The sequence below is a fragment of the Anoplopoma fimbria genome, chromosome 6, assembly GCF_027596085.1.
Source record: "Anoplopoma fimbria isolate UVic2021 breed Golden Eagle Sablefish chromosome 6, Afim_UVic_2022, whole genome shotgun sequence".
Taxonomy (NCBI): Eukaryota; Metazoa; Chordata; class Actinopteri; order Perciformes; family Anoplopomatidae; genus Anoplopoma; species Anoplopoma fimbria.
Genome location: NC_072454.1, coordinates 16280931 through 16302458, shown reverse-complemented (window position 1 = coordinate 16302458; position 21528 = coordinate 16280931). Strand labels below are relative to the sequence as shown.

Here is a 21528-nt window from a genome sequence, read left to right as displayed (position 1 = left end):
TTTCATCATCATTTCATCCAAGATGTCACCTTTGCTTATTTATGAAATTTTAGACAACCTCTCATACATTTCAGCACAGTCAGGATAGATATAAAAATATGGAGAATGACATATGAGGGAATCATTACCTAATGCAAAGTGAGCACCTGTCAAAAATCCAATCCTGGAAGCCAAGTTATTTTTTAATGGCATTCCCATGTCTAATATCAAAATAAATTGAAAGGACTGAAGCTGGAGCTTCTGTCTGCATCGACTCAACATGAGGCTGTCAGGGGGGAGATGGAGCATACGAAACTAAACCAAGCATTCCATTCCTGACTTGTAAAGCACAATACAAACATAACACAATACTGTTCTCTGACTCTCACAAGAAAGAAAGGAGTGATTGGGGTGGTGGGGCCACCATCATAGAAGTAACAAATTAGGCTGTACTACTATGAACTGATGCTAATGGCAGCCAGGCAAACTGTTCCTTCTCCACTCACCCCCAAAAGTGAACAGGCTCTGCAGGAAGGGAGCTGTCGGCTGCATGTCACAGGATTGTGATGTCCCACAGTATCAGGGCGCCAGGCCCAATCCAATTCATAACTTGCCAGAAAACACCTGCCAAAGGCTTTTGGAAAATGTTTTCATGGCTTTTGAGATATCATAAATTATTCATAGCTGCTCATGTCTTCTTCACTGCAGCCTTCTTTGAGCATCTTAGTATACACAATCCAGATAATAGACTCACTGCTATTAAACGTGTGAAAACAACCTGCCAGGTTGAGTGGATTTCCAGAGAGGGGGAAACTATTCTCTATACAGAAAAGATAGACCAACATCACATCTCCTGTCTTGTGACCATAGGGAGACTTCATTTAGGCTGCGAAATGAGAGCAAAGATAGAAAATGGATCAGTTTGTCCGTTCAGAGGGTAGGAATCTGCAACTTCAGCTTGTGCTGTCAGGAATACACACGGCAGCCGAGATGGTAAAGATTTAATATGTGCAAATTAGGTTTCTCAGCCCATTGAGACCATTAAAGGAGAATTACAACTAAGTTTAATGATTTACAAGCTAATCTTCAGTCTTTGGTCTTTGCTGGGCTATCAGTCTCTCAAGGAGACCCACAGAAGCTGTGTAAAGCAGACATCAGAAGCTAAAATATAGTCCTTTGACAAAGGACAGCGTGAGGCTCATTGAATGTTTCCTTCAGGTTTGTGTACTAAATAATAATAATGTGATTGTCTACTTGACTCCTAGCCAAACCTCTATTCCACAACACATGCTTATATTCTCAGAAAATCAAGCCCCAGCACTCTTACAGTCACATTTTCCATGTTTTCAACATTTCTTTCTGCGCATCTGTGTACATCGCTTCAGGCATGAAATGACTAGTTCTCTCTAATTTGTGAGTATGTACAAGTGTGAGGAATGGTGACTAACACACAGTGTGTTGTCAAAGGGCATGGCTAAAACGTGTTTTAGTTTTAATGCTAAAACTCAGCCATATTTCCCTTTGAGGGCATTTCACAATTATGCAATAACGTTTCTGCCCCTCTTGGCTTTAGCTTCGGGCCAATGGCAAATGGCTTTATGCTCTGAAAAGCAATAAATGTTCTCAAAGAATCAGTTTTTATACTAATCTAAATAAATGTATTATGTTTTCTGTTCAAGTTGTGGATATAGCCATTGAAGTTTATGTTTTAGAGCGTGATATCCACCACCTATTAATAATACTGGTATATTATAATATATATTGCAATTAAATAGATTCATACTTTACGTTCATGATGTATGCCAGAAGAATGACCTAGAGTGTAGGACTCCTATATCTAACATCAAAATAAGGACAACTTTAAGCTCATAAAATCTCTGCTGGTGAGCAGTAAAAGCAGGACAAAGCCTGTAAGTGTGTGTATAGCACATGTGGTGTACAGTGAGTATATATTGATCTTAAGAATCTATATTTTTTCATCGCAGCTATCTGTAAGCAAACATCCATCTGCAGCCACTGTCCATGTGATATAACGCAGGTGCTGTCAGTGTTGGAATCCAGCATGTCATATCTCATTAGGGAATACGTGCATGTGCTGCATCGCACCTACCACACCATCTGGGAGGCTGCCTCCACCTCACACCGCAAGACTAATATTTGAGCTAATTAGCAACTGGAGGAACAATGAAGAGGAAGACATTTGGGATGCAAGGGGGAAAATTGCTTTGTCTGCTTAATTAAAATCTCTCAAAATAGGGCGAATAGCTCCTCGGTTCTCTTGTGAAGCTCCACCTCCTGTTCCTTCCGCTCATTGTCGTCCTCCTCCTCCGCCATATGCAGTAGCTGTATTTTGCCACCGGGTGGTACACCATGCATGGATAAGTGAGAGCTGGGGTAATTCTTTTGACAGCTCCTCGGCCTGCTGGTGCCTGCTTCATCCTACCAGCGCAGAGGCAATCTGGAGCCATCAAAACAGCTGGCAACATGCCATGGCCCATCCTCCATACCACTGCTCCCACTCACACTCTTCGCCGATGCTAGTCTCGTACATGGAGCAGAGACAGCCAGGAACCAAGAGAGTTGAAGATGGGAGCCGAGAGACCAGAAGATAAGGAGGGAGGAGAGGGGGTCATCGTGGCAGAGACCTTTTATAACATGCAGCACTCTCAGGGAAGTAGTTTCAAAACGCGGAGCTGCATGCTTCCTGCTTTTGTTTTCAGATGAAGTCCAAGTGTTTTTTTTTTCTTTTTGAATCCAAGAACACTGACTCTGGATAAGTCATTATCTTACTGAAGTGAAACGATCTGTATCCCATGCCCACTCCACCTCCCTCGTGTACTATGCCCTAATTCCTGTCAACTCATTAGCTAGAATGGAGGTGCACGTGTGGAGAATGAGAGCCAAACCTAGCTGACACATTCATCAGAAGTGAAGGAGATTCCCTTTCTCTCTTTTTCACTTAAAATGAAATATTCATTTCCTGTCTTAGCATTAACTACATTACTGCCTTCGCAAGACTTGACATGAATTAATAAACTAAATGAATTACAGAAAACAAGAAATATTTCTGGTATCATATGCCTTTATTTAATTTTGCTTCTATTTGACTCAGCAGATATCTATCATTATCGAATTATTAGCATCTCAGCCAGGCATGTTCTACATCCCAACAGGATATTTAGGCAACACCATTTTATAAGGTGAGTGACTTGAGCACTGAGGAAAAGCACGAGCATATGTAGAGATGACACATGTATCTGCGTGGGATGTGTTTCATTCCAACTGGAGTTAATTTTTTCCCCGATGAGAGAACCTGTTCCTGCTGTCTGTCGTCCCTGTGCAGATGCATCACGCTGTGATAACAGTGTGACATGCTTGGGCTCTTTTTGACATTTGCCTTGATTATGCATATGTTAACAGTTTTTTGCTCATTTGCTGCTCTCGCTCTGTTGAGACTTCATGATGATCACTCTATATATAGTGCTGCAACATTAGAATTTTACCACTGGAGTGCAATCCTGGTTTATGGGACTTATAAGGATATATTATAAACATTGTATTAGTCGAGGGGTAACATTTGTGTTGATATGATATTCACAATAAATTCACTTTAATCAGTGGCTTTACATACAGCAAATTGCACTCCGGCTGTTATTATTAACTGAATACAAAACAAACATGTAATTAGGCAACTCATCTGCGATTGAGTTAAAATAAACTATTGAATAATAGTGTAAAGACTGAATAGAGATCTATTTCACTTAAATCTTGGGCTACTAATTGAAGTTAATATTACAAAACTATTTAGAGAATAAAATAGAAAAACATATTAATTCACTCAGTCTGATTATGTAAATAAGCTTGAAATTCCAATTTTAGTCAAACACTGATTGCCTGAGAGCAAACCCATATTAGCAAGGGAAGGATTTGGCTTCATCACACAGCTGGTTGTTATTTTTATCTCGCTAGGTTTTTATCAAAGAGGTCAAGAGGGCAATCCTCTGGTCAAAAAGGCTAACAAGCTAATGCTTGTAGAAAAGTGGGAACATGTTTAACTGAGGAAAGAGCTTTCTTTATGACAATAATACAGATTAGGTATCAACGAAATACAAATACTAAAAATAATCTTCAATTGCCAGATCATCAAAACGGTCTCAGGGGGTAACTTCAAGCAATTGCAACTCCTACCAGAAACAGATACTGCTTTTAGTGCCATAAACTATAGTTATATATAACTCTACCAACATGAAACACTACTGAGAAATTTGATATTTTATTGTATTACGAGCACCCATATAAACTGTGTGATGAACTACTGCAGAGTCAGGTTTACGTCTGCTCCGGTTATAAGAGTTCACTGTGTGACTCTCACTCCTCCTATTTCTCTTCTCTGGGGGAGAGAGGGATAAGTATTCTGCACCAGGTCTGGTCATGAGCGAGTGGTTTGATGAGCCAAATGGTTAGCAGAAGACAGCCAATTTACAGGCTAGTGTGCATGGTGGACGTGACCAGCAGCGTCTCAGTGGTGCATCAGTCACCTGCCACTCAACATAGTCTAACATCAGGCAGTCAACACTCTCTGCCTGACTCATTCTGCCTGCCTCTCTGTGGCTGTCTGTCTCCACATGCACACTTTCTTTCCTGTCTCGTTTTACTTTCAGTGTGCTGTTTAAGAGATGCTGATGTTCAACCATGTTCAGCCTACATAAGAAGACCACCTGGAGGCGTTTGCCTGGTGATGCTGTTTGAACTGAACTTGAAATGAGGTCCCTTTCAGACAAAGAATACTAAATCAAAAGTGTATACGCTTAAAATACGTATTTTTCTGGTTGTCTTTGACAACGTTTAAATACTCACATTTTTACGAACACATGCCTAACTCAAGACAATACATGGTGAAGTGTGTCAGCGTGTTCACACTGACAAATCCAGGTTAATGCCGACCAGACATAAACGACACCCTTCCAAACTGCTTGGTAGACAAAAAGAGATTAAAAACAAAGTCCTACCTCTTTCACAGGAGCGCCCCAGGTATCCAGTCCCAGAGCAGTCACATACGTAGCGGTTCCAGCCCTCTCTACAGACACCGTTGTTTTGGCAGGGGTTGCTCAAACACTGTTTGGGAGGCTCCTTAGAGCAGGAGGGCTTCACCCCGGCGGCCTTCTGGACCTCAGCCAGGCGCCGGATATCCTTACTCTGTCCGTCGATGAATAGATCCCGGATGCAGCCCACGTAGCCGTAGTTGAGTAGCGCTGTCCACACCTCAGTGGGGAACACCAGCCCCATTTTGTTCTCTGGCAGACCCCCGAGGTAGAGATTGTCATCCAAGTCCAAGATCTCACTTTCTCCAGGGGCTGTGTAGGCAGTGCGGAGGGTGTTGATAGAGATGGTACCTAAAGAAATGACAGTTGGATACGTTTATTTCTTCATTTGCCGAACAGCTCTGAGGTTATTCATCAGATGGACACATAATGTTATAACACACCTATTGGTGACTGCATACGTGAAAATGCACTATCTGCCCTGCAGTGAGACAAACATGCAGAGAAGACCCATTTAAAGATGGTTTGATGAAGAAATTAGCTTAATTGGTGTTATCCATCTGGACAAGGTCAGGATTTTCTTCATTTAGAATGACTGATGAGTGTTGATAAGACACATTAATCACGGGACAGCTAGTCTATTAGTAGCCTAATCTCGGATCCCTAAGAGTATCCTCTCCATTTTCCTTGGATTTCCCATAATAAATCTCCTTTATCTATAAAGCAGTGGTCATACAATGGAAAGGAGAGGAGAAGAAAAATAGTTGTCCCCTCTATCATTTCAGCCAACCAAACAAATAAAAAAAACCCCATCATAGCCATCTTTTTGAACTTGATTAACGGACTGCAGGCTGTTTTTTTCACCCCGTCTCTCCCTCTGTTTGCCTCTAAACCTGCAATGAGAGTTTGTGTGTTTCCCCACCATGATTTATCGCTCTCATTCAGGTTTAATTCTCGATCTGGAGCACGGTAAACAACAGAGGGCATGACTGGACTGTAAAGCTGTGGAAAGGAAGGCCTTACTGTGGGACTCAGACTGGGTGATTAATTTGTATATGGATCTGTTACTCTCGGGGCAGGAGCCTTTGTGGATCTTTAATTAATGGTGGCTGCCTCCACTGCCCGCATCCTCGTCCAGTAATCTATATACCGTGCTGCTGAGGATCCGCACAGGCCACTGCCTGGTGTGGTGAGTGAGCAGAGAAATAGTAGGCTAAGGATGCTCGAAAATAGAATTGCAAAAAGTCATAATTTGCATTTTGAGTGGCAGATGCATGCCATGGCCGATATGAAGCAGCTTTTAAGTTACTTTCTCTAATCAAAGTGTTTATGTTGGGAAACAAGCCCGAAGCCACACATGAATTATCGTCGGGCTGCCAGGCACATTTTAGAGACACATTAGACATTAAGTGGGGCCTTTCACGTTTCATTACAGCTTCCATTAGCATGCATGAATGTACATATCACAATTACTTATACATATGATAAATATCTGTATTTCTCTTTTCAATGAAAGCACAATTCATTGTTTTGTTTTTTTCCGGATCTGTTGAATCTGAAGAAAGGCTGCCAACAAAATTAGATCAATTTATGAGCTAATAATAATCTTGGTTATGTGGGTTCTTTATAGCCAAGGTGAGCCAGCCTTCTTGCAAAAGTGCTTGCGAGAGACAGCTAAGGACCTAGTGCACAATGATTAACCTGGTCCCACTAACATGTTCCAGCTCTTTTCTCGGGGTCTTGGCCCCCGGCATCTGTTCCAGCTCTTTCCTGCCACCACCCACTGCCCCTGCTCTCTCCAGCCACAGCTGTTGTGACTTCCAAGCTTTGCACACTTGGCAAGGGCCACCCGTCACGCAGCCAGAACAGCTCCCTTCAGGTTATCGCTAACGAGCTCAGTACATCAAACTCATTAGCGAGGAAACTTTCCTCGGATAGAGCAGGTGCCCGGCTGAAGAATGACCACCAGTGTGGTCAACGTGAATTGTTAGAGTGGAAGTATCTTCACCTTAGTTTTGACGGATCTCACCATATGAAAGGTAGTAGCTGTACAACAAAACATCTATGGGGTTTAACAATACTTTGTTGATTATAAATTTACAAAGTAATTACTTCAAGAGTCATCATCTAATGGCTTCTTTAAATCCCATAGTATCTTTACCTCAATGTTATTACAGCCGTAAACAGCAAACAAGGATGCCGTAAGTCTACAGTAAGCATGTCTGTCTAAATTGATGCAAGCGGGGGACAAGAGAAGGATGTCAGCATCTTTTAGGCATCTGCTCAGATTGTTCTGCTCACTTGTCACAGTCCTGCAAATAAGCGTGTAAACACAGTCAAGCTATGTTAAGTCAGAAGGCACTATACAATCCCATGGGGATATGTGCCATCGCCAGGCTAGCAGCATGGGACACATATCACACATAAGACACATTGCAGGGCTGCCTATGTTTGGAACAGTGTTCATAGCCATGAGGGGAAGGGGATGTGTCTTTGTGATGCTACAGAGCATAAAAGAGGAGGAGATGGATACAGAACAAGATGGGAACATGGAGATAAAGATGTCTGGAGAGAAGATGAGGGAGGGGTATATGATGACAGATAAGAAAGCAGATGAGAGAACGGCAGGCTCAAATAATATCTTGAGAAGCACGTATAGGATGTACAGTTTAGGAGGGACCAAAATGATGATGCGGGCAATATATTAGGATGGATAATGATGACGAAGACCAGCATTCTTGCCAGCTTTAAAACCCTTTTGACCACATTTCTGTCCTTCCCTCTCTCTCTCTCCATGGCCTGAGCCATAAGTGGTACTCCATCATTAAACCTGAAGGCATGGGTCCAAAGGACAGCTCAGATCTCTCTCACACTTTCTGCATCAGCAGTCAGGCTCAACTTGGCATGATGTCCCCTAACCCCACTCACACATCCCCAAAACATGTTAGACAGGGGATTACTACAATCCAGTTAGGGCGATACGGCCAAATCTCTCTATGTGATTGGATTCTCTCTAGAGAGAGAGGCTTGTGAGTGGGCTGTTGGGATGGGGGGGGGGGTGCGTTGTCTATATGTGTGCGTATGTGCATGTGTCCGTTTGTGCACTGTACGTGTGTGCATGTTTATGTGTAAAGTAGTGGTGTGCGTGCCCCGGCAGGAAGTGGGGCTTCGACAGAGCAATGTCCGTGTAATGTCTCTGATGAGTGGCCCACAGCACTCCCGGCCCTGTAACCCTCACTTAAAAGCAGAGTGTCTCTTAGCGTCTCTAATGCATTGAGGTTAGAAGATGCTGTCTGAGAGCGAGAGTCCATTTACAGGGCTGCTTCCTGCAGGAAGAGCCAGCTGAACTAAATAGGGCAGGGATCATTATCCTCCATTGTCGTGGCTGCAGGAAGTGTTGCACATTGAGGACCCGGCTGCAGATAATTATGTCTGGCTGTAGAGTTGCATTTATGTTTTGAGTGATGTGCTTGGTATATATTATAAAACATCTGACACGCAGATGAAAAGCAGAGCGTACCGTATGTTTCGTGACTCACGCTCTCAAGGGGACTAGTGTATTATTTTCTTATGTTTTAAAATGACCTTAATTCTATAAATTATTAAAAAGACAAAAAGGCGCTGGGGTGTATAAAAGCCTACACGAGCCAAGCTAGCATTATGCAATATGAGGGACTGGTATTTTCTACTGAGCTTCACATTTGAACAATTAAAAATTAATAATATGTTGACAGGGATTGATTGTGTTCATTCAGGCTCTCCTAAAAGTAAAAAATGTATTACAGCACAGCGTACCACAAAAACGGAAATGTTTAACCACAAATGCACTATTTCTTTATTTCACAGAGCTCTGAATCAGCTCAGCCTTAAGCCCAAATAGCAATAACTCATGGAAAATGATAAATACAAAAAAGTGCATTTAGAGAGATGTTATGAAAGTTTTTTAAATCACTGGATTTTCACAAATCTGCTATTTAATGCATCATTAACATTACATGTATCCTGTGGGAATGGAAAACACATGGGGCCTTTTCAGTACAAAGCAAAAAGACGTACGCTTTCATTTGAGGAGCCATGCACACATCATTACACACTGCAAACAATAGTGCTTTGTGCAGTCCATGGAAATCTCGAGATGCAAGAATTTAGATTTAGGAGGACTGCAAACTTGCAGAAATGAATGGGCTTAAATATAAAGGGTGAGCAAAGATAATATAGTGTTGGTAAATTTGAAAAATTGCTTAGTGACTTTGTACAGTGTGTGAGTGCACTGTGCGGCACTCTAACCATTTTGTTACTCTTCTCACATGGGAAGTCATCATATTACCGAGACCGCCTTTTGTCCCTTTTACACTCCAGTATGCATGTGTTGATGCCTTAGACTTGAGGAAAGGAAGAAAAGTTATTCTGAAATGTCATTAGTGCACAGCTCAGCACAGCACTGTGCAGTAACTGTCTCAGTCCTGGGAGAGACCACCTCCTGTTTCCATGGAAACGTAGGCAGGGTAGACAGAGAGAACAGCGAGCAGAGCGAGCTCGACTGACAAAAAAAGATGTTCAATAGCTTTTGTGTTTGCGTGTGTGTGCGTGCAATAGTGTGTGGGGGTGGATGATGGGAGGTTACTCGACAGATAATGAACAAAATCTAATTTAGACAGTGTTTCTTATGGTCTGGTCTCCCATAACTAAACGTTATAGATGTATGTTATTTGAGAAGTCATCGCAGCTTTTTCCTCCAGACATAAGTTAAGTTGAATCCCAGTCACTCAGTGTCTAATATCACTGTTCACGACTGGATTCAGCCACTTCAATCAGAGTATTGGAACTGATTTTTGTTAAATAAACCCCTCAATGATTCATGCAGCCAAAGGTAGAATTAAAAAAAAAAGCATTTGAATGGGCTCTGTAGCTATTTTAACAATGTATACAGCTCAATTGAGACCACAGCCCAGTATTGCTTTGGGGTGTAATGAAACAGTTAATCTAATTTCCACCTCTTGAGATGGAGTGGAAAACATGGTCAAGGGGTATATCTAATTTGCAGCATGACATTGCAGGGCCTTGGCTCTAAGCACACACTAACAAATTGCTGCTTAGATAAGCAAATCAACAGGAACCAGAGCAGAGCAACCCGGGGCTTAGAGGACACAACGGGAGAGGGGGGCAAAGTTATTTTATGGTAAATATGTCTTTGAAATCACAACATATGACACATAAGTACCACCATCTGAAGTTCTAAACTGCCATCAAAACCTTTTTTTCAGTAAATTGCTGGAAAAGTTCACAACAAGCATCCAGGGCAAATAAATATCATTTTTTTCAGTGGAGATGTAGCATCAGCCTTGTGTGGTAATGGATATTTTCTTTCACAGAAAAGTTAACTGTGACCCTGCAGAAGTATTTGTGTGGCAGTTTAATAATTAATCCAGATCGTGCACAGAAAAGCTTGTACTCTAAATCCCTGCTGAATGTACATTGTATGTGGGAATATGTGCTAGTCGTTCAGACTACAAACAAGTTCATCATCAATCATACATGTATAAACAAGCAAACGTGTATGTATCCAGTGGTCCTGGGGGCTTGACACACTGCAACTAAAGAAAACAAAAAGAAATACCCAACACATAATCAAATGATGAAAACACCCCATCATGTTTAACAACACAAATGCAGCATCAAATAATGCTCTGAAAATTCCAACACTAATTGTGCTGCAGATATCTGCAAAAATATCTGAATCATTCATTCTAATTTCTTAATTTAAACTAAATCTTAAAATCATTTTCTAATACCATTGATGAGTAGTCAACTTCTGCAGATTTCCGATTTATGTATTTGGTTGCATTGACTGCATTTGTAGCACATTTCTTTATGTTGCATATGTGTTTCCAAAACATTTTTTTTTTTGCGTTGTCAAATTGATGTTTAGGTTTTCTGCATATGCTTATGTTTTGTCTAATTCAATGTAGCAAGAGCTAACACTTGTCTGTCACATGTTCTTGGTCTAAAGAGGGAAAGTTACCTGATCTGCCATCCCGCTGGAAATCCACATGGTACCACTCGCCATCATTTACTTTCTTATTGACTGCCTTCGTCTTTGTGGTTCCTGAGCCCATGTCCAGCAGCAGGTACAGATGGCCATCCAGCATCTCAATGGCAAAAAAGTCCACCTTGAGAGTCTGAGGATTCTTGGAATCTTTTGGCTGCTGCTTAGGCTTGCCATGACTGAAGAGCAGAAGGCCGTTGGGCTCGGTTGTGCGGAAGTCAAAGGAGATGGAGCCGGTCTTCTTAGCGTTCCACTTGTTGAGGATGATAAAAGACTCTGGCGTCTCGAATGTGATGGGGTCCAGAGTGGCCACATTCTCGCACTTGAAGGCGACAGTACCATGGACCTTCATCTTGGGATCACCCTGCTTGGCCATCCTGGATAGCTCAAGTCTCACGTCGTTGTTTTTGTACACAACCTGAATTGGGAGTAGATTAAGAAAGTCAATCCCACAATCATACATACAGTAGGTGTGTCACTCAAAACGTGAGAGATTGACCTCTATTGCTGTTTAAATGTAAATGTTTCAGGTAAACTAATAATTATTATGTATAATTGCTTTAAAAAATGGATAAGCTGGATATGTAAAAGAGTAGTCAGGACGGTTTCTCATAGACAGGGTGTGCACGGCTCTAGAATCGGTCACCTTTGTCACACTGCACCTATGCGTGAGGAACTGTGTCTGCGTTGCCACCAAATGTCGCTCACATCATCCTGCTCTTTTTACTTCCCACTTGAAGCCTTCACAACACATGCATAGTGTACTCTGTCTGGGTGAAGCGTTAGCAGGTCAGGAATCCATTTTGAATTTTAGCTTCAGTGTCAACCAAAGGAGGAGACAGCTTGGATCTAAAAGGCAATTGTGATAATCAGGTAGCATCTCTTCGGATTGTGAGTGGGATAAATCTAAACTGCTGCCTTCATTGCAGGTGCGGAGTAAAATGTTGATTAAGGCCCCTGTTGCAGCTAGTGATTACAATAAAAGTGGGCAGAGGATGGATATGCCTCTCTAAGGCGATTTAAAAATGACCGCATGAACATACATGTTGAAACATTGCATAACTCAGATAAGTGAATAACTTCAAAACACTACTGTACATGTATTAACAAAGAATCCATCATATTAACAGCAGTTTATATTCTCAGACACTAAACCACACAGGATTTGGCTTCAGTGTGCTTAACTAAATGAAGTTCATTAGTGCTGTGACCTTTGAGGTGCCAAGTGCTGAAGAGCTAGGACGCAGAAGTGACAGACAGTAGCAGCCCATTACAGAAACATGAACCACAATGTAATTTAAATACTTATTACAGTTGTTTCTTTCAGTAATCAACTCCATTTGTGTATGAATCTCATCTCTAATCTCCTGTTCCATAGTTAAAGGCAACATAAGAGGCATATTTAATTGTGTTCTAAACGCTGTAAAAGGCTGCTTTTGAAGTAAATCTTCTAGAATGCTGATCAAAAATATCTCTAAAGACAAAGATGTAGCTAAAATGTATGAAAGGGAGCATTGCATGCCGCACTGTGTGAGAATCAAACAGGAATGCCCATCTAATTGGCAAGTCTTGCAAAAACTTTGTCATTATCCAATCTCCGTAATGAAAGAGTATCTTGAATAAGTGCAGCTGTTGTGGCAAGAATCCCTCTGTCTTGTTACGTCTAATTACCATATGAGGAAGTAATTAACATTTTGGTGAATGTCAAAACTTTTCATTAAAACATCAGTGTGATGACAATATTTCAAAATGACTTCACCACTAAAGCACTTTCACTCACATTGAAGTGTTCAATCAGTGTGTCAATCAGTTTGCAATGCAAATATCATACGACAACAACATTTTAAAATACATTTTAAAGACACTCTCAAAGATTTTCATTTACATAAATGTCTGTTAAGTCACTATCTATAACAGGCTGAGGTAGTACAAAGGTGATTGAGCCGATGGCCCAATATTTGCAATATTTATACATTTGCAGTATTAAGAACTGGGTGTCTGTGGTGACATTCCCAGAAAATTATTCTGTATCACAGTTTTTCTCCATCATATACACACGAATAAATGGAACTATTCACACAACTCTGAAAACTTAAAGCTAATTTCTCAACAAGACTCAAGACTGCTTAACTCTGAGCACAATTCCATTGCTTTCACTCAAATAGAAAATTTAAATCCATCAGGAGTGAAAGCTTAAAGATTGCCACGAAAAGCTGTCAATAGTATGCCAGACAGACTTTCCCCAGGGGGCTCGAGCAGAGTCAATGATCTCTTCCTCACCGCTCTAATACAACTAATTGGTAGATAAGGTTATCAAGTGACGGACAGCCCCATTATGGTAACACGCATATGTAGTTACATAACAATAAAGTTGTAGTGTTAAATCTATATCGCTTTCAACGGGACAAATCAACTGAGATACAGCTGTGGAAAACACTGTCCATGTCCTTTCTTTGTTGTCATGCTAAGCGCTCACCTGAAAACGGGGACAACTCCGATGGGATTGCATTTGCATGGAGCATTATGTTTATCACTGAATCAGATCTGCTGTGTCTAACTGTTCAGGGAGATGGAGCTCATAGCGGTGCATTAAAATTAGGTAAGCTCAGGCTATTTTTCTTGTAAATGCTTTGTGACTGACTGTATCAGACTGCATTGTACTGCACGAAAAAAAAGGGGGGGGAAACGGAAAATGCCAGGCTTTTATTCTGACGTCCCTATCTTCCCTCATAAAAAACATTTATATTTTTTTACATCTGAAACAGAGCCAAATTGAATGTTTTAAAGATTTCATAGAAATAGAATATGAATAGAAAGGTCATTTGACTGGACTCCTGACACAAGAAAAAAATGTAAAAAGGAGTAAAGGAATAAAAGATGATATCTCTGCCTGCTGGACCTTAGTCATGTAGACTAAAGGTGCAGCAGACCCAGCCTATAAACCAAAATCAATTCTTTGTAGTCAAGACAAAGGGCACCTTCCAGAGTCAAAAGGAGCTCTGGTCTGAGCTACAACTGCTGCTGCGCTAGTAGTGCTGCACTAATTTGTCATCAAGCTAGGGCTGTGACAACTGAGCAATTACTGCACCACCGTTTGTTTTGCCATCAGAACCAACAGGCAGGCGTGGCAGCTCAGACTGGAATCTACACACCAATTCTGCAACAAGCCACCTCAAAACATACCATCAATCAGGGCCCGCAGCATATGCTGTTAAACCACCTCTCATATGTTATCATGACATACACAGAGGATGACCTTGGACGGGGATTCAGTGTATTTCAACAGGCTGATGAGAGATTTGTACGAAAATTTTTAACACATCGGAAGACAGTAAATTAAACGAACTAGGGACTTTAAATTGAATGGACTAAATTTAGTAATGATTCTGCATTGTCTAGTAAAACTAAATAACCCACAACAAATTATTCTAGAGGCAAATAAAAGAGGGGGCATTATCTATGTCTTACATCTCAGGGTACTATCACTATCAACACATTGATCCAAGGACAGTGAAAGCAGATCACTGATTAAGCTGACCGAGCAGTGAGGTCAGCTCACTGGGGTGGGTGACCATGCTTAGGGTGCACCAATCCCACTCCCTATGTCACCACATCTACAGCAGCTCGGAGACATGCAGTTAACTAAGATACTCTCCTTCAAAACCAGACCTTTAACGAGCTGTACATGGCGTGTGGACATGTGGTCCATGCTCTGCCTGCTCATTAGAGAGAGCTGCCTTGAACCTCTCTAAGAGCATCGCCGATGACGACAGCCTGCGCTTGAGGTGAGAGACGAAATGTAGGACACCACATGAGCGAGAGAAGATAGAAGAATGCAAAGGGAGGGAGACGACTGGAAGGGGAACAGCTTTTGAAATCTAATGATAGATAGATACATCATTTCGCAGTACTTTGGAGATCCGCCTGCTTCATATCTTTATATATCCCTGGTGGTTCGTGAAGTATATGCTTTAGGTTAAAATCCCTTTTAACCAGCAACTGCAAAACAAACTACTACTATACAGGTAAAAGTGAAATATATATATATATTTAAATCATATAAATTATAAACCCTCTGCAGGAGAAATCCTCGTACTTAGCGATAGCTATAATGACTTGGAGCATCGAAGATACAAAGAGTGCTGAATTTAATACATCACCTGACAGTATTTATGTCAAACAGTGATGAACAAGGTGAGGGTTAAAGCCAAGTTGCACATTTCTAGCACAATGTTGATAGACACACTACTACAACACTAAACCAAACATAATAGTTAAACGACAAGTCATTAGATAAATGGTCTATAATAATATTCCTATTCCCCAGTGGAAGAATTGTGAGGTATAAAGTGTGTCAGTTGGCTGACTGCTCACGAAATTTCAACTGCTTGATCCCAGGAATACTGCTCCTCTTTGAAATGCACCTGACGGAGCTGTATGAAGCCTGTGGTAAATTCCACTCCAAGAAAGTTTACGTGCGGCCGTTTGGTACGCCAGACACCACGAAGTGAACGTGTGTGTGTGTGTGTGCACATGTGTATAACATTATGAGTGCACTGAGGGGGCGGAAGAGGCAAATAAAGTTTGTGTGAGAGTATGTGAGGCAAAGACGAGAAACAAACTAAAGTGTAAAGGATGAGACAGGTTCAGCGTGTGGGTGGAATGGCCTGTTTGGAGGCCTGAGGTGAAGCCAGTCATATCCTGTACACCCACCAGCCTCAGAGTGCACACAGAAGTGGTGTTTACCTCCTTGAGGCAGCCCATGAAGTTGTTGCTAACTGGAGATCCAGGCAGGTCAGCTGTGCTAGGACTCCCTCCAACATAGAAAAAGTCATCAGAGCCTAGCATGGTGTAGTCTTCTTGTGTATATCCTGTGGTGGTCAGAATCCCATCCACGGATATTGTTACCTAGACAAAAAAGCACAGGGAAAGGACACGCTATACTCAGACAGCCTATATACTGCAATGTTATTGCCTTTCCTTCTTGTTGTTTATGACAGACTTCCCTATATGTTTCTTAAACCCATTTTCATGTCTGTTTTTCATTGTCTTTTTTCTTGTTTTTTTATTAGTATTTTGTCCAGTTTGATTAGTTGGAAGACTGCAAGCCTTCGAAGGAATGCTATTCTAGTTTGAGTGTTAGTGAAGTGCCCATACTACAGTGTTAGTATTGTGCCTACTGCAACTTAAAAGTACTTTAGCAGACACAAAAATGGTGTTAGTAGAATGTTAACTAGGTTAGTTAAACTGTTAATTCCATATTAGTATCAGAAATCAGAAAAGTGCTACTGGGTTAGAGAGGGAGCACATGCTATGAAAAGCACAATCAACTTTTAGTATAGGACAATGACTGAGGGTATAAGAGAAAAAAATAGCATGCATACATTTGTCTTTTCTTTTTGAGTATAAGCATACAAAAAGAAAATGATAGACTGGGATACTGGGAATCAGTATCTTGACACTTGCCACAATGTCAGATGCAGGCAAAAGCTTATGGACACTGCGAAACCACAAAGAGAGATAAGAACGCACCAGAGAAGCAACAATGACAAACACAGCTCAACTTTCACATTCATGTTGACAGATGGGCAGTCTGACTTTTACAACACAAGTGCATGCCATGCAGAGTGAATGGGGATACAACTGGCTGAGCCAAAGAGCATCAGGCCAGCCAGACAGGAGAGGGTCCTCATTATTAACCACAGCTTGATGCAAAAGGCTCGAAATGATGCCCCTAAAAAGGTGGATCAAACAGAATTGGACAGGAAACAAGTGAAATAAAGAGGGCGAAACCAATGAATGAACCGAGAAATTAAAAAGGATTCGAAAAGTAAGCAGAAGAGTACCAACCGCAATTTCCCTTTTTTTGTAAATGACGTCTACAGTAAAAAAAGAAAGAAAAGAAAAACACGGCAAACCCAAACTAAGAAACAATTAGAATGATATCTACCGAACAATGTAGTTTGTTTACCATAGCGTGTCCAATGCCTGAGTGCTTTGTGGAAAAGGGGGGAGAAAGGAAATTAAAAACTGTGAACAGAATAACGACTGTTACTCAAATAATATATGATGGTCAATACTGTTAGTACATTGTTAAACGGCAAAAACCATACTGGTTAGTAGAATGACACATTCCATGAATGATGTTAGTTGGATTTCAAAGCATGTTAGTAACATAGAGTAAAAAGGGCAAAATAAGTTTAACAAGAAAAAAGCAGTCCAAGGAAATAACAAATTATGCTCCACAAGAGGTGCCAGAGCTCAACCAGCGACTCCCTAAGTTCCTCATGGTGTTTTTGAACCATGTTTAGTAAGTGTCCAGACCGTTACCTTTACCCAAAGTCCTGAGAAAAGGTTATGAATGACAGACATCAATTTGTTCATAAGAAAGAATGCCTAAAGCACATCAGTTGACCCTTTCTTACAAAGTACCAAGTTCAAGACCCTTTTAAAGCTTTGTTTCTTTTGTTGGTACTGGTATTTGCGTTCTTTTGTACTTGGTTTTAGGCTGGAGACCAATCCAGTGTATCGGACTTTCCAGCTCTCATACAATACTGTACCTCCATTTGGTCTTATTGATGAACTTTAGGATCACTTTACTGCAATGAGACAAAGCAAAGAACACCCTGACACAGAATGAGGAGGATGGGAACTTTGGTTCCCCCAAAGAGCATGCACTCGATATGCTTGGTTTTCTTTTACAATTTGAATGCAAGTTTGCCAATAATACATGTGCTGATTATGCAAAAGTAGCAGCTTTGGTATTGAGGTGAAGACAAACGTTTCCCACCAGATGAGCAGGAACAAATATAGATACGTTATACTTTTCTAAAGCTTTGTGTTACTATCCTTGTGAAATCTAATATTTTATGTGGGTCAATGTAATCAGTTTGATACTGAGGAGTAAATGGAAAGAGATTTAAACACATCTAAACAGTCTGACAGGTTCTTCATTATATAAGACAACCCTTTATTAGTCACACTGTGGTGACATTTGTCATTATTTGCAAAAACTGTAATTATATAGGCAAACTTGAAAGGCTAAATTTTTTCGAAGGCCACAGTCTACGTAAATCCATTAAAAACATCTTCACATCCACTTATCTTCAGTTAGTTAAGAATCTGCACCTAACCCTAACCTAACTCTGTCTGCAACATCCAGGAGCATCGTAGCGGCAGCAGTGGATTTCTCTCAGAATGAAGTGAAGGACAAAGATGCTGGGCCAATGATTGAAATCTGGCCACTTTTCTCTCACCAAGATAACACTGGGTTTGAGTCCCCATAATGGGATTTGTATTCTTTCATCAGCTAAGCCAGCACTGTAAGATAAGTTCCTGCTGCCCCAGTAAACAGATGCTCTACCTAGACGTGCATCTGAAATGGTCCAGAGTCTCTGAACCAAGATGAACAATGATTGTGACCTTGATACAGTAAACTGTACATGGTCACATGTCACTGGCCCAGCTGTTATGAAACACACATGACACCTGGAGCACTGGTTTGTGCACCTAGTGTGAGATCCCAAATGTCACATTGCTCATTGAGACTCAGTTTCCCAACGGTGTCCTATCAGGCCCTGGAGTACAGAAGTAAACCCCATGTCCTGCTTTATTAGACCCCTTGGGCAGAATTAATCATTTCCCATCGAACCACTGTCAATGGGAAAAGTGATCAGGATCTTGTTGTAGTTGAGGCAGCTTTAAACAGCAGGGTTGTGAAATCAAAGCACCAACACACTCAGTGGTGGCTTACATCAATTGACATGTGGGAGCGAGTTGTTACTGTTGAAAGCCACTAGGAACATGTTGATTTGTGGCCTCAGTAAAACTTTGGATCGGCCAACAGACTGGCACTTTTGTCATCCAAGGATGGTCTGCCACTAGCAGAGTGGCAGCTGCCTCCTGACACCATTTAGTACTGTATATGTTGGCCTGGTATAAATCAGTAGTAGTTGGTCTTTTTACACATTTGCCTACCTCTGTAGCGTCTCTTTTGCAAGGGCAATCTAATCATATACTCAAAGGTGGATGAGTTTGCACATATACTACGGCCAAAGGCTCTGCTTTACACCTTTTCTTCGTCCCATCCGATTCCTCTGCTCTTGTTGAGAATCAGGCAAGAACCAATTCTGGCCAGTCTCCCATTTTGTGATTAGTGTTGTCACATGCAATTGGCACTATTGTAGTATACAGTATATAGTGGTGTTTCAGAATGTAGGTAGCACAAGCTGCTGAATAGGGTTTCTAAAAAAGTATAATACGTAACAAATCTTGTGCTGCCTAACCAGGTCACACTCTTACTACATACAGTAGTCCCTTTAGAGTTAATAATGCAGAGGAGAGTCACCATTGCCATGCAGGAGAGCCCGTTAAAGCCTATGAAACCCATTAGAGAGTTTTGCCTGTGCTCTTAAAATATTAATTTCAAAGTGTGACCAAGCCGCAACCTCTAGTGCTGAGAAATGAAGCCAGCACGGAAATGCCAAAAACTGCATTTCCTCAAATGGCCACTTGAGGCTGGCTTTAAAAGAGAGCTCAATCTTAAAATGCCATCCACTCTGAGCATTTCCCCAGCTCTTCAGAAACCTATAGGTGACATCACAGAGACTACATCCATATATAATACAGTCTGTGAGAGTTACCCTAGATTAGGTTATGCTTACGTAATGTTTATTCTTTGTCCGAAAAGTTTGCTTTTAAATGCTTTTCTCTCGTTGTCTTTCTTTTCCCCTCAAACTATAACTTAATAGAGGTCTTAATTCAAATCTATATGTCCCTGCTCACTTGTGGATTTGTTTTATCTCCACCATACCCCGGAATGATTCAATTTAGCAATCCAATTACAATGTCTGAAAAACAATATATTGTATGATGGTAATGATTTAAGTGCATTTGTTTTGATTAATTTAGTCTCTGCATCACCCTCTGTACTGTTACCTGACGTAGATTCCTTGTTACTTTGACATCATGCCAATCATTGTCATTAAATTTCCCATTGACCGGCTCCACAAGAGCTTCAAAGGCTCCAGACCCCAAATTAATGACGAGTGAGACAGCCCCATTTTTCAGTGCCAGGTTGACGTAATCAGCTGATTTGCCCGTGTGCAGCATCAGTCCATTCCTTTGCAGGGTTTTGAATGACAACGTGATTTCATCACTGCTGCTTTGAATCGGGTTCAAGGACAAGTCGTAGCAGAAGAACTCCGATCCTTTGAAGGTGGCGACATACTCTTCCTTTCCTGCGGAGACAAAGAAAGAAAAATGCTTTGCATTAATATCATGGCCTCCTGGGTGCCTGCTTGGGAGCTGTCATAAAAAAATGAGAAAGAATGTCTCAAAAATGGTGGATTAATAAAAAACACAGTGAAATTGGAGCGAAGTAGCAAGCTGAAATGTGACGGAAGGTACATCTAGAGATGCACTTTCTAGCTTTAAATGACCAGCTAGTGCTTACCTTAGCCATAGAACACAGTTGTTTTTAAAGAAGCACTGCATCACCCATTAAACAGTCTGTCCAACTGTAATACGTTTAGACAGTAATTTAGTAAATGTACAGAACTAGACAACTGATATTTTGGACACATCTCACACTACGTAGAGGTCTACCTGGTACACAGTGATGTACTCCTTCACAGCTTACTCATACAAACACATAATAGCACTGCTTTTCCTTTCTTTACTTAGTGACGTGTTATGTTTCTGTTTTCTTGTGCAATTGTGTCTTTTGTGAAGAGCATCCACTGCTTCATCAACATAGCTACAGCTGCCCTACATGTCAATCGTGAGCATGAATGGACAATATTCACAAACCGTGTGCCTACCTTCGTGCTGGATGCTAACATAATTTGTTGTGGCTAATTTACACCAGCCTCAAGAGAAGTTTGTAGAATAGACATCAGCCCATGTCATGAAATCTGATCAGAAAAATATGTGAGAAATATTAAATCACACATATATTTATGTTGTATCTCCATGTAATGACAACATTTGAATAGTGATTCCTATGACTTAGTCGATAGGTGGGCAACAGTTTGATTTATTTATTTCTCTCGCATCAATATCAATATCTTTAGACTTTTAGAAATCAATATGCAGTTTTAATGTTTATACATTTAGCATGTCTCCAGTTTCTTGACCAACAATCTCTCAGAATACAACTGTTCAAGCAGAAAGCCTTCCTGGGACAGATTACTATGAGCTCCTCCCACCATTAGAAAGGTTAGTTCAGATGCACTTTTCTCAGTAAACTCAGCCATCCTCAGCCATCCTCCGATATGACTAGACTTGTCAAAAGCAAAAATAACCTTGAGAAAAACATCAACATTGTTATTGTGAGATAAAAAAGGCGGCACTGAGTGTCAGAGGGTGATGCATGTGAACACCCATTAGAAAGCGTTTAAAAACAGGTTTAGACAGATAACAAGCCATTAAAGCCACTCGCAGAAAATAAGCCACCAAATC

At 41.0% G+C, this 21528-nt stretch overlaps 1 protein-coding gene across 1 annotated transcript in view; it reads right to left on the bottom strand.

The window, feature by feature from the left end:
* LOC129091898 (neurexin-1a-like) overlaps positions 1-21528 on the bottom strand; it is a 237884-nt gene that overhangs the window by 136027 nt on the left and 80329 nt on the right. The window contains 5 exon segments of the mRNA XM_054599581.1: positions 4989-5372; positions 11044-11485; positions 15814-15975; positions 17039-17062; positions 20005-20306. Of these exon segments, the coding sequence (XP_054455556.1) occupies positions 4989-5372; positions 11044-11485; positions 15814-15975; positions 17039-17062; positions 20005-20306 (1314 nt within the window).